The 14,958-nt window shown below is 60.8% G+C and overlaps 1 protein-coding gene across 1 annotated transcript; it reads right to left on the reverse strand.

Annotated features, from left to right (window-relative positions):
* Positions 1-3,177: 3,177 nt before the first annotated feature.
* On the reverse strand, positions 3,178-14,903 carry PLVAP (plasmalemma vesicle associated protein). Its single transcript, XM_054013397.1, has 6 exons — positions 14,290-14,903; positions 10,522-10,618; positions 7,211-7,857; positions 5,750-5,900; positions 5,081-5,171; positions 3,178-4,147 (listed from the first exon to the last, which is right to left on the reverse strand). Exons 1-6 carry the CDS (start codon positions 14,668-14,670, stop codon positions 4,141-4,143), a joined length of 1,374 nt encoding a protein of 457 aa, XP_053869372.1. The 5' UTR covers positions 14,671-14,903; the 3' UTR covers positions 3,178-4,140.
* Positions 14,904-14,958: the final 55 nt, after the last annotated feature.

The following is a 14,958-nucleotide window of genomic DNA, read 5'->3' on the forward strand; positions in this document are numbered from 1 at the left end:
TATGCCACCTTTGTGCACCCCCTGCTCTAGGGAGGGCCCTGCCTGGTGCCCGTCACAGCAGCCTTGGGGCTGCTCCAACTTACATTCTGCTCCCCATAACTCCAGGGAACAGCTGCAGCACAGTCCCCCTCCCCCCCCCCCCGTGGCCCCGCTCTGCCCCCTGCGGCTGGGGACAGGGTGGGCGCAGAGTCCTTAGGCCAGCTCCACGGGGGCAAGGGAGGTGTGTGCACATGGCAGGAGTCGGGGGGCTGTTTCCACCTGCTTTAAGGCCCCCTTGTGTGGCCAGAGGAACCGAGCAGGGCCTTGGTGTAGCTGTGAGGGGTTGAGCCTGGGGGGTGACAAGCAGTTGGTGGGAGGGGAGTTTAGGGTGCTGCGGAGAGTGGGGTCAATATTGGGCAATGTGGCCTCCCGGGGGGCCTTTCCAGCCCTGGTGCATGCGGCCGGAGCAGAGTTTCCCAGGTGCAGCAGAGCCATCACCCTTGGGTGCTCCCCCCGGGCTGTGTTACCTCCTGAGCGTGGGGCGCAGAAGCTCCCGGGCGAGGAAGGATGGGGCGGGTCCCGGGTTCCACGTGCCATAGGCGAGGGGGAAGCGGTTTCAGTCCCAACGGCATGGCACAAGTCCACAGCTCTGGCAAGCGCCTGTCCTGTGGCCTTGTGTAATCAAAGAGCAATCCATGCTTGGATGGCCCCTTCCTGGGGTGGGGTGGGGGCTGTTCTGTTCCCTGTCACTGCTCCCCCTGAGCTGTGACTTTATCTGCTAATTGGGGTTCAGTCTGATTTGCACTTGTGTGGGGGGCTCTCCCCTCACAGCCAGTGCTGGCCCCACTGTCCCTGCACAGTGCTGAGGGCTCAGAAGGGGGGCTCGCCCCTCAGCGCTGCCCTGCAGGTAGGGGGTGCTGTGTGAGACAGGTCCTGAAAGATCTCATGAAACCGTTTGTTCATTAACCCCCTTGTCCTGACCCACCGCCAGCTCTGGGGGTTCCTTTGACCGTCCTAAATCCTGCTCCCCCTCGATTCTAAATGTCAACTGGATACATAATTATCCTTTAGTCCTCCCACAGCATTGCTGTGCGCTGTTAAGCTGCTGCCTTCTCCCCAGAGGTGGCTGCATTTCGGTGGCAGGGGAAAGTCCGTGATTCCTGTGAGCAGGGCTTGTGACTGGCTTTAGGAGATGATCTAAAACCCTGACCTTGCACTCAGCACCGTGCAGAGAGCCAGGAGGATGCAGGGACTTCCCAAAGGAGTTCACAATCTAGCACAGAGTGTTAGGAAAGACTGATTATACGCGCGTTAGGGGAGATAAGGCCCAGCCATAAATCAGACCATGGCAACAACATGGCTAGAGCTCCCCAGCTCTAGCGTGTCCTGCAGGTTTCTGAACTAACCCTCTCATCCTGCCAAGGCTCAGGGCCATCCGTAGGAAACACAGCCTGGCCCAGAACTGAGCCGCATGGCATGATTACTGTATTTAACACAAATCGCTTTGTCTGTCACTCGGTTTCCTACGTCTGTGGCACCGTTTGTATCTAGTGACTCCTGGGGGGTGTCTGGGAGCCAGGACTCCGGGGTTCTGTTCCTGGCTTTGGGAGGGGCACTGTAGCCTAGCAGTTAGAGACACACGAGTCAGGACTCCTGGGTTCTACTTCCAACTCTGCCACTCGCTTACTGTCACGTCACTGCTCTGTGCCTCAGTTTATCCCTCCGTAAGAGGGCCTGATAACTCCCTTGTCTGGCGGCTCTGAGACTTAACTAACTTCCATGTCGTGCACTGAGGGCTGCTGAAACCCAGCGCAGGTCTAGAGGGGAAGTGGCTTTGAGTTGAGGGCCAGGGCCTCTAGCGCCCAGACTCACTGGCGGCAGTACATGTCCCCTCTGGCGGCGCCGGAGCCAATGGGGCCTGCAGGGAAAGTCCAGGGAGGCCATTTATTCAGGCTGCTTTCCTTGTCCAACAAACCAAGGCTTTGGGGCTAGATTTCCAGCCTGGAGAGGATGCTCGTGTCAGCGTCTGGGGGAGCTACCCCTCTGCCGGGGGACTGAAAGGGGAACATCCCCAAGAGGGAGGCAGAGGTGGGACTGAGAGCAGGGACCCCAGGCGGGTGCAGCCCGCTGTAAGTGAGCGGCTGACCTAAGTGGGGCCAAATGCCCTTGGTTTACCCAGCAAAACTCCCATGGATTATCCCCCCGTCACTGGATGCTTCTCGCTCTCTGGGGCCACCCGCGCTTGCTCCGTGGAGCAGGAGAGGGGAATTCCCTTTCCTTGGAGGGTGGGGGCAGCCTGGAAGCGGATAGTTTGACTCCCCCAACCATGATCCCAGGCCCCAGCATCGTCTGTTTGCCACTCCTGCCACCCTGCAGCTGGAACGGCGGGCGCGGGTGGCACAGGTGTGCTGCTGCCTGCCTGCCGGGGGCTTGTTCTCGTGTGCACCCCTCTCCCCCGCAGCCCGCTCCTCTGGGGCTGAGAGCAGGCTCTGGCAGTAGTCCCTCTTTGGCGGGGCTGGAGCTGGTAGCCGGGCCGAGGTTGGAGCGAGCCATGAGCGGGAATGAGGCCACGTGTGCAGAATTCCTGGCCGGAGGCCACGGGGCCGGGCTTGGATCCTCCCCCCTGCAGTTCTGGGAACGTGCTTCAAGGTTTCTTTGTTTGGGTCCCAGCGGCACCTGTCAGTCCCTTCCTCCGGGGCGGCCAGAACGGGACGTTCCCCGTCAGCTGGAGATCTGGGCCCCACTTGCAGCCACCCAGACTCCTCGGCACCACTTGCCCGGGGGCTTCGGGACAGGGGCGGTGGCTGGGCCCAAGGCAGGGGGAGTTGACTCAGGACAGCAGCTGATGGCCTTGGTGGACAGGGCAGGTTGGGGGTGGCGGAAGAGACGAGGCACAGGGGAACGTGTGTCCCCTGCCCCCTCCCCCAATTCTCCTGTCCTCTTCCGAACTCTGGGGCAAAAGCCCCTTTGGGAACCCAGCCCCCTAGCTAATGTCACCCCCACAGCGCCCAGCACACCCGCTGCACAGGGGCCTGCCAGGACCTTCCGAGTCCCCAGCCTTGGCCCAGGGCAGGGGACTCCGCTTGGGCCAAGGTCAGAGAGAGCAGAAGCAGACCCACCGGGTCCCACCCCCGACTCCCTGCCCAGCCCCCTGTGACCGGCTGGCCAGCAGGCGGAACAAAGCACGCAACACCCAGGCCGGGCTGCCGTCAGGCGTGTATTCAATGCGGGGTGGAAGAATTACAGCAAAGCGCCATGAGCCTCCGCCGCATCGCTCGGCTAATCGGCGAGAGAGGCCGGAGCCGCCCCGGCGGTTCCCCTTCGCCTCCTAGCCCTGCGTTCACATTCATGGCAGATCCTGCACCCCCTGGGCTGTGGCATTGGGCAGGGCCCCAGGGTCTAACCTCCCTGGGATGGGGTGAGCTCCAAGGGCCCCGCCCGGCAAAAGGCTGGGGAAAGGGCTGCAGGACTGGAGGGGTGTTGGGGCCGCGGAGCCTGATCAGACCAGGGGCTTGAAGTCTGGGCAGGGACGCAGGAGTGGCTGGAGGAGGGCGGGGGTGAGGCTGGAACGGGGGCCAGGCCCAGGTGCTGGCGGGAGGGGATCTCAGCAGGGATAGTGAGGGTGAGTAAAGCCCAGAGAATTAGTGGGGTCAGTCAGAGGGAGCCATGGTCCTCCCCACCCCCCGGGGTGAGCCTGTGCCGTGCTGCCAGGTCTGGCCAGACCCCCCCACCCAAAGGGCTACAAGTTGGAGGGGGGGCTGCCAAAGGGCGAGATCAGCATGAGCTCCCCTCCCGCCAGCACGCCCAGCTTCTGGTGCTGGCGAACCAGGGGTAACTGGACCAGGAATAAGGGGCGGGAGGGGGAGGTCCAGAGGGCGTGTGTGTGTCTGGGGTGAGCGTGAACTGGGCGATCTGAGAGTCTGGCCGAGTGTGTGTGTGCGAGAGATTGGAGCTGGGGACGGGGTGTAAGATGGATTGCAGCTGTGTGGGTGGGGGAGATTCACATGTATGTGTTTGCGCCTGGCTGTGAGTCTCTGCCCAGGCGTGTCTGTCTGTCTGAGCGAGAGCGATTTCAGGCCATGCACCAGCTCAGTCTCCTAAGTTTCTTGCCAATCAAGTCGCGTTTCCTCCAGCTCTGCTCCCCATGGCCTTGCTCTCTCGTTAGCCGCTGGCGTGGAAAAGAAAACAGTGAGAAAGGTCGGCGCTAACGCCGCTCACACGCCGCCCGAGTGGCCGCGCCCGGGCTCCTGCCCTGCGAGGAAGCCGCCGACCGCTGTGGTATCCTGCTGCCCCAGGATATCCCGGGGCCCCTGCCCTCTGCCCCCATCAAAGAGCCCGGGCAGGCTGCTGCGGGGCTCGGGCAGGTTCTCATGGCCCCAGGCTAGCCCGTCTCCAGTAAACAAAGGGCCCGATCCTGGGCCCGCTGGAGTCACTGGCCAGACTCGGTATTGCCAGCTACTGTACAAGGCCCCATCCCCCACCCCAAGCCGCTCAGGAAATGCTCCGTGGGGGTCTGATCCCACGCTCCTCCCCCCTCACGGCGTCCCAGCAACTCCCTGCACTAATAACAGCGCCTGCAGTACATGCTTTGCTCTTGGCCCCCAGCGCCTTGCCTTGTAAACGCTAACGACCCCTCCCTCCATGTTGCCCCCAGGAGGCAGGTGAGCGTAGCTGTGAAACGGGAGCTCTGTGCCCCGACCCCCAGGAAATGCTCTTTGAGCGCATCCAGCAAGAGACGTTAGTTCTATCCCACGCTCCACCCACCTGCCAGCTGCTTTACGCTGCGACGGAGTCTACTCATGGGGCTTCTTAACTGAGCAGCAGAGAGAGGCCAGATGCTGCCTGACCCCAACTCTCATGCTTCAGGGTGTGAAGGGTCAGGAAGGGTTCTAGACACAGACAGACTGTATGGCGCAATCAACCAGGCGCACTGGTGACAAGGGGAAGCTTCAGCCAGTGCTAGAGGCAGGATACTGGCCGTGAGGGGCCAATGGTCTGCTTTAATATGGGGGGGGAATGCTAGAGGGACAGCTCCTATGATAGGTTGCTCCGAGAGCTCATGCAGGGGATACCCCAACCTGCCTTGCCCTTCGCTCCTTACCTGGGCTGTGCCACGGGTTTTGGGGGGAACTGGTTGGACAGCTTGGCCTCCTCCAGGATTCGCTTTCTGATTTCATCCAGGTTGACTCTGCCTAACAGGGGAGAAGTACCAGAGGTCTCTTGGCTGGAATCTACTGCCCGTATGTACAGGGGAAGGGGCCTCCCTCCCCCCTCCCCTCACAAGCCCCCAGTCCTGGGCTGGCCTTGCCACTCCTGGAGGAATCTAGGAACACAAGGGGGGTCTGGCTCGGCGTGCCGATGGCCCAGCAAGGAACACCCTCATCCCCCCGCTGCACGCAGGCCTTGTCTGGGGCTGCTGTATAATGGCTCCAGGTCGGGAATGACGTGATGCACAAAGGTGCTAGGGAGCCCAAGGGGCTGTGGTGGGTCAGGACGAGGAGGGGGCAGCGGCAGAGCTGGGGGGGGGGGTTGGAAATCTCCCTGCCACTTGCTCCATGGCACCGGCCTCACCAACGGTGCAGGGTTTCGTTCGCGATAGATGTTGAGGGTGGAGGTGGGGCTGGGGTTTCTCAGAGCAGGGCTAGGAAAGTGGGTAAGAGTTGGGCCCACAGGCCAGCTCCAGGGGCTGGCGCCACCTGCCAAAGCTACAGGCCAGTCTGGGAAGGCATCTGGACACCTGCCTTTTGCCCTTCCTCGCACGGGCACTCACCAGTGTTCCCGAACGTCCCAGGATTCCCCAGAGTCCCTGGGTTCGCGAACGTCCCGGGGTTCCCCAGTGTCCCTGGATTCCCGAAGGTCCCAGGGTTCCCGAAGGTCCCGGGGTTGCTAGGATTTCTCAGGCCTGGGTTCCAAGCACTGCCCTGTAATGAGAAGAGAGTCACGCTGGCTAGCGGGGCCTGGAGCTCAGCTACCAGCCACGGAGCCGCCCACAAGAGCCAGCATGCGTGCAGCCCGGAACGCTTCGCTCGGCGCCAGACGGTGATGTGCACGGACCGGAAGGAACGGGGGAAACCCTCCCTGGCTGACTCCTGGCAAAGATGTGCCTGGAGGAGGTTGGGGGGGAAGGATTCTGTCCTCTGCTATGCGCTGCCCCGGCCCTGGGGCCCCCGTGAGCCAACAGGCAGCCTGGAGGCCTTGCGGGAGTCGTATGGCTTGGGGGATCTGCTCCAGGGTGGGTATGTGGGGAGGAGGGTGCCAGGGGGGATAAACACACTATGTACCCGCCCCCCAACCTACGAGGACATCAGTGGATAAACGATAGGGCTGCCAACTTTCTAATGGCACAAAACTGAACCCCCTGCCCTGGCCCTTCCCGAGGCCCCACCCCTGCTCACTGCATCTTCCCTCCCTCGCTCGCTCTCCCCCACCCTCACTCACTTTCACCGGGCTGGGGCAGGGTGCGGGAGGGGGGTGAGGGTACTGGGGTGCATGAGGGGACTCTGGGATGGGGGTTGGGGTGTGGGCTCCGGCGGGGGGTGCAGGCTCTGGGGTGGGGCTGGGGATGTGGAGTTTGGGGTGAAGTGGGGGCTCCTGGCTGGGACAGGGAGTGTTGGGGGCTGTGGGGAGGTGGTACAGGGTGCGGGCTGCGGAAGGGAGTTTGGGTGTGGGAGGGGACTCCGGGCTGGGGTGCTGGAAGGGGTTCGGGGTCCTGGTGGTGCTTACCATGGCTCCTGGGAAGCAGTCCCCAGGTCCCTGCAGCCCCAAGACGCATGGGCGGTGGCCAGGGAGGCTCCATGTGCTGCCCTCGTGCCCACAGGCGCCACTGCCATTGGCTGTGGTTCCCGGCCAATGGGAGCTGCGGAGCCGGGCCTCGGGGCAGGGCGGGGAGCCTCCCCGGCTGCCCATGCGCCTAGGGGCTGCAGGGATCTGGCGGCTGCTTCCCGGGAGCCACACAGAGCCAGGGCAGACATGGAGCCTGCCTTAGCCCCGGGCCCCAGCTTCGCTGCCCACCGGACTTTTAACAGCCCAGCCGGCACCGCCGCCAGGATCCCTTTTCGACCGGGCGTTCCGGACGCCTGGCAACCCTAATGAACAGACAAACACCCGGAGGGCCGAAGATGCCCAGATGGCTGGCTGGATTTGTGGGCATGTTCCTATGTACCCACCAGGAGGTGCGCACCTCCCCAGACGGACGTGGGCGCGGACAGACGGCAGCCTGGGGCCCCCTCACCTTTGCCCTCCTGCAGCTCTCCAGTTGGGCCTTCATGGCCTCTGCCTGGGCAAGAAGCTTGTTCTTCTCCTGCAGCTGCTGGTTCAGGTGGCCCTTCTCCTCCGTCAGCGTCTGCTTCTCCTGGTAGTTCCGCGTGGCCTCAGCGTCGCAGGTAGCCTGCAGGGTCTGCAGCTGGTGCCGGTGCTGCTGGGTCTCCCTGGCGCGCTGCTGCCCGCAGTCCTGCAGGTTCGCCTCGCTGAGCAGCTTCTCGGCCTGCAGCCGCCCGTTCTCCTGCCCCTGGGTCTGCACCTCCTGCTGCAGCTTGTCCCCCAGCGTCTTGAGCTGCGAGTTCAGCTGCTGGCTCAGCGTGGTGCAGCTGCTGGACGAGTAGGGCGAGAGGGTCCCCAGTTTCCCCTGGAGGGTCTGATGGATGTTCTGGAACTCGCCCAGCATCTTCTCCCCGAGGCTGCAACACTGGTTCTGCCCCAGGTGCTGCCCGCTGTACTGTGCCCGCAGGCGGATGGTCTCCTGCCGGCAGAGCTCCCGCTCACTGTTGGCGCTGCTGGCCGCCTGCTTCAGCTTCTCCGTCACCTGCGAGCAGTTCTCCCGCTGCTGCTGGGCCTCCCGCACCAGCCAGTCCCGGGCCTCACGCAGGCTCAGCTTCTCGGCTGTGCCGGGAGAGGACAAGGCAGGGGTTGGGCCACCGGGGTGACGTCTCCCTGGGATCCGGCTCGCCTGCCCTCTACTCCCCCCATCCCCTGCACCCAATCCCCCCAGACCCTCCTCCTCTAGCACCCCATCCCCTGCATCCTCCTTCCCCATCCCCTGCACTCAATCCCCCCAGACCCTCCTCCTCTAGCACCCCATCCCCTGCATCCTCCTTCCCCATCCCCTGCACTCAATCCCCCCATCCCCTCCTCCTCTAGCACCCCCATCCCCCAGCACCCTCCTTTCCCATCCCCTGCACCCAATCCCCCCCAGCACCCCATCCCCAGCACCCTCATCCCCTGCATCCTCCTTCCCCATCCCCTGCACTCAATCCCCCCATCCCCTCCTCCTCTAGCACCCCCATCCCCCAGCACCCTCCTTCCCCATCCCCTGCACCCAATCCCCCCCAGAACCTCCTCCTCTAGCACCCCCATCCCCCAGCACCCTCCTTTCCCATCCCCTGCACCCAATCCCCCCCAGCACCCCATCCCCAGCACCCTCCTTTCCCATCCCCAGCACCCCATCCCCAGCACCCTCATCCCCTGCACCCTCCTCCCCCAGCACCCAATCCCCCTGGACCCTCCTATCCCAGCACCCCCATCCCCTGCACCCTCTTCCCTCAGCACTCCCATCCATCCCCTGCACCCAGTCCCCCCGACCCCTCTCCCCTAGCACCCCCATCCCCTGCACCCAAATACCCTGGTTCCCCCTCCCCCTGCACCCCTACCCCTCCCTCCCACAGCACCCCATCCTCTCAGTTTGCCCTCCCTGCACACCCCCCCACTGGAGTCAGCCCTGCTGTGGGGGAGGGACTCCTGGGGAAGAACAGCCAATCACAGCTGCCGCAAGAGGCAGGTAGAGCAACCCCCTCCCCGCTCCCAGAAGCCCAGGGGAGTTTTTGGATAGGGGAGGGAGGGTGAAGGAACAGCCAACACCATTCTCACAGGAAGGGAGGGGACAGGAAGAGCCCAGCAGCTCAGAGTGGCTCTGTCCCCCTCGTGAACAATAAGTCGGTCTGCTCCCCCCTCCAACAAGGAGGGGGCAGGTGAAGAGCCCTGGAGCTCCAGGAGCAGAGGCGTGAGATTGGGGGTAAGGAGCAGCTGTGATGGGTGTGTGCACAATGAATTGCTGGGCTGGGGGAGGGGATGAGGATTAATTCATTAGGCTCTGGGGTGTGGGTAACTAGCAGCTCACTGGTGATCTCGTGGGGTCCGACTCCTGATGTTTGAACTCTCGGGGTTAGCAGTGCTGAGTGGGGGAGAAATCCAGGGGGGCCACGTTGGGGTGCCCCCGGTTCAATACAGCACCCTGCTCCCACGTGGCAGGGTGACCCCACTGATCCCAGCAGGAATGGGGTGGTTGGGATAGAATTGCCTGGCGCCCGGTGGAAAAGGGAACCTGGCGGCTTTAGTCAGCACTGCTGACCGGGCTGAGGCCGGCTCCCTGCCTGCCGGGGCTCTGTGCAGCTCCGAGAAGCAGCACGTTCCCCCCTCTGGCTCCTGGCCATAGGAACCGCGGCCAGTGGGAGCTGCGGGGCGGTGCCTGCGGACAGGGCAGCACGCAGAGCCCCCTGGCCGCGCTTCCAAGGCGCAGCCGGAGTGGGGACGTGCGGCTGCTTCCGGGAGCTGCCTGAGGTCAGCGCTGCCTGGAGCCTGCACCCCTCATCCCCTCCTGTGCCCCAATCCCCTGCCACAGCCCTGATCCCCCCCCTGCCCTCCAAACCCCTTGGCCTCACCCCAGAGCCTGCACCCCCAGCCAGAGCCCTCACCCCCCCACACACCCCAACCCCCTGCCCCACCCCAGACCTCCTCTTGCACCATGAACCCCTCATTTCTGGCCCTAGCCTGGAACCTGCCCCCCCAGCCTAGAGTCCATACCGACTTCTGTGCCCCAACCCCCTACCACAGCCCTGATCCCCCTCAGGCCAGCCTGGAGCACCCTTCTGCACCCAAACCCATCATCCCCCGCTCCACCCCACAGCCTGCACCCCCAGACGGAACCCTCACTAACCCCCTTCCCACACCCCAACCCCCTGAGCCAGTCCAGTGAAAATGAGCGACAGAGGGGGGGTGAGTGGAGTGAGGAGGGGCGGGGCCTCGGAGGAGGGGCGGGGCAAGGGTGTTGGGTTTTGTGTGAGTAGAAAGTTGACAACCCTGGGTTGAGATCAGGTCCTACAAAGCTAAAATTATCTGCTGCTAAAACTGGGGGGGTTGGGTGGGCGGCCCAGGGACTCCAACTGGGGCCAGAAGGGCTCCTGCTCCCGCAGCCCGGACAAAGTACGGTTTGCACCCCACTCTCCGCAACAGTGAGCGCCACAATGCTGCCATATGACCTTCCTGCTCACCACAGGCCTCCCTGGAGCCCCAGGTGCCCCACTGCCTGGGGGAGAACATGCGTGATGACCAGCCCCAGCGGTGTCAGGGGGAAGCAGGCCAGAATCTCTGACCTCAGGCAGGTGCAGTGAGCAGGACAGGCCATTCCCTGCTGCCTGGGGTGTTGGGGGCTGGCTGCATCCACGCCATGGACAGCCTGCGGGGACCCCGCCTGGCCCTGACATGACTCCACCAACACCAGTGGGACTGAGCTGGGCAGGGGAGGGAGAGGAGCGGGGAGCTCTCACCCACCGTAGCAGGTGATGTTCAGGATGTTCATGTTCCTGGAGCTCTCCTCCGCCATCAGCTTGTAGTACTGGGCGTAGATCAAGATGTTCTGGCACTGGACCTGGGGAGAGAACGGGGGACAGAGCGTCAGAGCTTCCCTGCCGCAAGGGACACGTGGCCACCACGGCACCGGGGGAGCCATGCCCAGGCAATTCCTGGGAGGGCGGCAGAGATGGAGGAAGGGAATTGGCCGCTCTCCCTTTGCAGAACGGTGAGGAACGTGGGCACTTCTGGAGACAAAGGGGCGGGAGAGAGGGGTGCATTGTGGAAGCTGCTTCCTCGTGAACGTTTCTGCCCTGCTGGTGCCCCTCAGTCCTGACTCGCAGCCCCCCTGTTATCCCAGCCCTGGGCTCACCTTACACACGGGTCTGCTAGTGCCCCTCAGTCCTGATTTGCATCCCCCCCCCCCGGTGACTCCATTCCTGAGGGTAGGCGCTTGACCCGTTGTGCCAGGCTGCTGTGCCAGCGGGGAGGGGGTTGCTCTACCTGCTCCTGCTGCCCAGAACACATTTGAACAGAGAATGTGAGAGGGGAAACTTGGGTGGAAGGAGCCAACGAACGGCGAAGGGTTGTTAGCTCAGAGGAGGAAGAATCCAGTGCAAAGTGACCAGGGGAGACGAGCCAGTAATCCCTGGCCTGCTGGTTCCCCGACTGATTTCCCCCCAGTGTGGTGTGAGTTGTGCGTTCAGCAGTAGGATCTGCAGTGGGATAAAGGCTGTGGGTGAATCACTGGGCGCATTCGCTTTCCTCAAGTGCTGGCACCGGCAAAGCTCCAAGCCTGTCTCTGTATTCTGCTCTGGGGTGTCTGTCTAAACCATAGTGGAACTTTGCAGGAAGTCCCTGTGAGTCTGTTTGTCTGATCACTAGGGAGCGGGGAGAGACAGATGGACGGAAGGAGAGAAATGTTCATTGATGAAACAGGAATGTTGCAACATACCAGACCGTGCTCGGTAACTAAAGAATCCCCCTGACTCGTTTCTCCTGTTCAGAGGGGCTGAGCTCTAGGTCTCGCTCATCCCTGGGAGCTGTGGGGTGCTCAGCGCCCCAGCGAATCAGGACACGTTATGGTTAGTACATGAGGTCTTTATAAGAAGACCTGAGCCAAAAGCCTGGATCCAAGCTCCCCAGTGAACTTGGTGGATCCAGATCTGGCTCAGCCGCGTCTCTGGGAAGCGGGATTCACTGGCGGTAGTTCTGTAGAATTGCTCAGTCAATGCTGTGACCCCGTTTGTGCTTCCGAAAGAGGCATGGACTCTTTGTCCTCTTCCGAATAGCTCACGGGATGGAATGAGACGCTGGGGGTGGGGGGCCTGGGACCAGGGAAACCTGGGAGACTTTTGCATTGGGTGTGATGGGGTTTGCAAGATGATGTTGAGTTTCACAAGTGCCTCCCAGCCCCCCCCGATCCATTTGAGCGAATTCCCCCCCCCACCCTTGTAATGAGCTGGAATCCAGCACTAATCAAATCCTCCACACTCGGTTTGAAAGGCGTTCTCGCCCACGTGCCAAGACGAGTGGGGAACAGATTGAAAACTTCTGCAGCAGCCCAATATGTGGCTGGCACCAAACAGAACCTGCATTTGCAAATGGCCTGAACGCTGCCCTCAGTCCAGAACCTGAGACTTTTCCAGCGGGTTCTAATTTCTGGCAAAGTGAGTTTTCCGTTTCCCGGTTCAGAGCAAACCCCTGCCAGGGCCTTGCTGCTCGATTCCTCGCCTTGGCGGACACTAGAGCAGCTCTTGGCAAAGGTGAGTATTTAGGAGTCACTAGCCCAGTGTCCGGCGTGATTGTGAAGTGTGTCGGATAGTGACTGTTGTGCTTACATGTAAAAATCAGTGGACAAACGGCTGGTGGAAATGGGTCTGGCTCCCCTGGCTTCAGCACAGCGGAGAATCTGGCCCATACATGGAATTGTGTGTATGTGTCTTTAGCATTGGTCAAAGGTGCCGGATTGACAGCCCCATGGATTCACTCTGGGTGTTAGCCCCAGACCAGCTACAGCAAGGGCCGGTGCTGCTTAACCTGGACCTGCAGAGACCATGCTTGGGAATGGGGGGCGGGGGGCTGCCAATGTTCCTGTGATTAGCGTAATAGCTTGGGAGCTGTGGGTTCAATTCCCTGCTCCGGCACAGACTTTGGCTAAGTCATTTGGGGAATGTCTGGGCTGGTTCGTGCCTGCTGGCTCAGGCGAAGGGGCTTTTCAGCGGTGGTGCAGACGTTCGGGCTGGTGCCCGGGCTCTAGGACCCTGCAATGGGGGAGCCTGAACCATCTACATTGCAAATAAAGAGCCCCTTAGCCCAGGTCAGCTGGCAAAGGCCAGGGTGGGTGTCTAATTGCAACAGAGACAGACCCGTAGCCTCTCTATGCCTTAGTTTCTCCATCTATAGAATGTGGACAAAAGCACTTCCACAGAGGGGGGTGAGGCGCAGGGTCATATAAGAACCTAAGATGGAGAGACAGGGGAGCTTGAGGCTCTGAGTAGAGCCGATCTTGGTGCTGGTTTTTATGAGAAGTTAAAGAAAAACAGTCTGGGTTTTGTTCTACACTCAAAGGAGAGAAAATTGCGTCTTTAAGGCCTGAGCGTGGTGCAGACCCTGAGGGCGCAGGAGGGTACGGCCGTGCTCTGGGCGTCAGAAACGCTGCAGGAGCTGATAACCCCGTGGGCACCCAAAAGGAGCTGACATTTTTCCAACAAAACTTTTTTTTTTCTTTGCTCCAAAATCGACCTTTGTTAGAAAACAAACATTTTCAACAGAAACCCGAAAACAAACCATAAAATAGGGTTTTGTGGCTTTGAGTTCTCCTTTTTCGGGGGGGAAGCCCAAGACCAAGAAACTGAACATGTAAGGAACAGGAGAACTTGTGGCACCTTAGAGACTAAAAGTACTCCTGTTCTTTTTGCGGCTACAGACTAACACGGCTGCTACTCTGAAACCTGAACATACAAGAATTTTCACGGAAACTTTTGAATCAGCGTTTCTATCGAAAAGCCGCAAAATGAAAAGCACCTTGGCTTTTTACAAAAAATAATTCCATTTTCCAATTCTCTGCCTAGCTAACGAGCAATAGAGAAGTGTTAAGAAACTCCTCCAGTGAGCATGGTAAGAATGGAGAAATGATAAGAGGAGTAATTTCACCCACCACCATTGAAATGCTGCCACCTCTGGGGTGGAGCATGACAGATGTTTAACAATGCACAGCACCCTCGAGAAGAGCTCGCTCTTAAAATTCTGAATTTCCCCTGCTTAGTGGTATCACGTCTATGAGTATTACAGTTAAGCCCTATGGAGAGGATGCTCGGTAGTGTGGTCCCAGGTTCCCCACGCTAGTAAAACAAACATTTGCAGCGCCCCAGTCAGGGGATGAGAATATTTGGAGATGAAATTTGAATCGGTCACTTTCCTGCTTGCAAAAGAACCTTTGTGCCTCAGTGGATCGTATCACCCTGGTCAGCCCCTGAGCAGAAAGGAGAGATGGACGGATGGGCTAGGCATGGTGGGATTCCACTGAATTACCCTGGGGGTGAATTTGGCTCTGAAATCAGCATTGTGTTTGTTATTTCTTGACTTGCTCTCTCTGTTCTTTGTGGGGGGATAGACAGCCAGTCTAGGGATGGCTAGATAGAAAAACACGCTAGGTTCTAGGGTGGTGAGAGAGACGCACACTAGGAGGGAGGGATGGAAGGACAGACAGCTCGGGCACGGGGGCACGGTTCTCCGAGGCAGGCCTACCAGGTCGGCGTTGCAGGTCCGCAGGGTGGCGTTGCATTTCTCCAACTCTTTCTGGGTTGCCGTCACCTGCTGGACGCAGCCGAGCTTCTCCTTGCTGGTGGCGTTGAGTTGCTGGGTGAGGTTTTTGTTCTTGGCGTTGAGCAGCGTCATCTTGCTGTAGAGCTCCTGGACCTGCTCCTCCAGGTGCCGCAGGTGGGTGTCGGTGCCGGCGTGGGCGTTGCCGTAGAGCATGAAGAGAACCAGCCCCAAGATGATGAGGAACTGGATGACCGAGGTGAATAGGAAGATGTATTTCATGTAGAAGCCACAGTCCCGCTTGGGGATCAGGTTGTCCCTGGACTCCAGGCCGAACTTGGCCATGGCATAGGCGTTCTTGTCCATGTTGCAGGCTCACTGTTGCCGCCCGGCTCTCTGGCCCCGCTTTCAGTGGCAGGGGCGGTGGGGCGGGGCGCGTCCGCCCCTTATCCCCTCCAGCCGAGTGTTTATATTGCTCTATTTAATATTTCCTCCTGCCTGGCTCCTTCCTGCCTCTCCGGATGCACTGGCACAACACGGCTGCCGTTTCCACACGGGCTATTGTTCCCAGCCTGTCATGGACAGGGGCGAAACTCCCCGCGCCTCCCGCCCAGCTTTACTTGTGTGTCTCCAACTGATGTCCCAGCTGTTACT

The sequence above is a fragment of the Malaclemys terrapin genome, chromosome 24 (assembly GCF_027887155.1).
Source record: "Malaclemys terrapin pileata isolate rMalTer1 chromosome 24, rMalTer1.hap1, whole genome shotgun sequence".
Taxonomy (NCBI): Eukaryota; Metazoa; Chordata; order Testudines; family Emydidae; genus Malaclemys; species Malaclemys terrapin.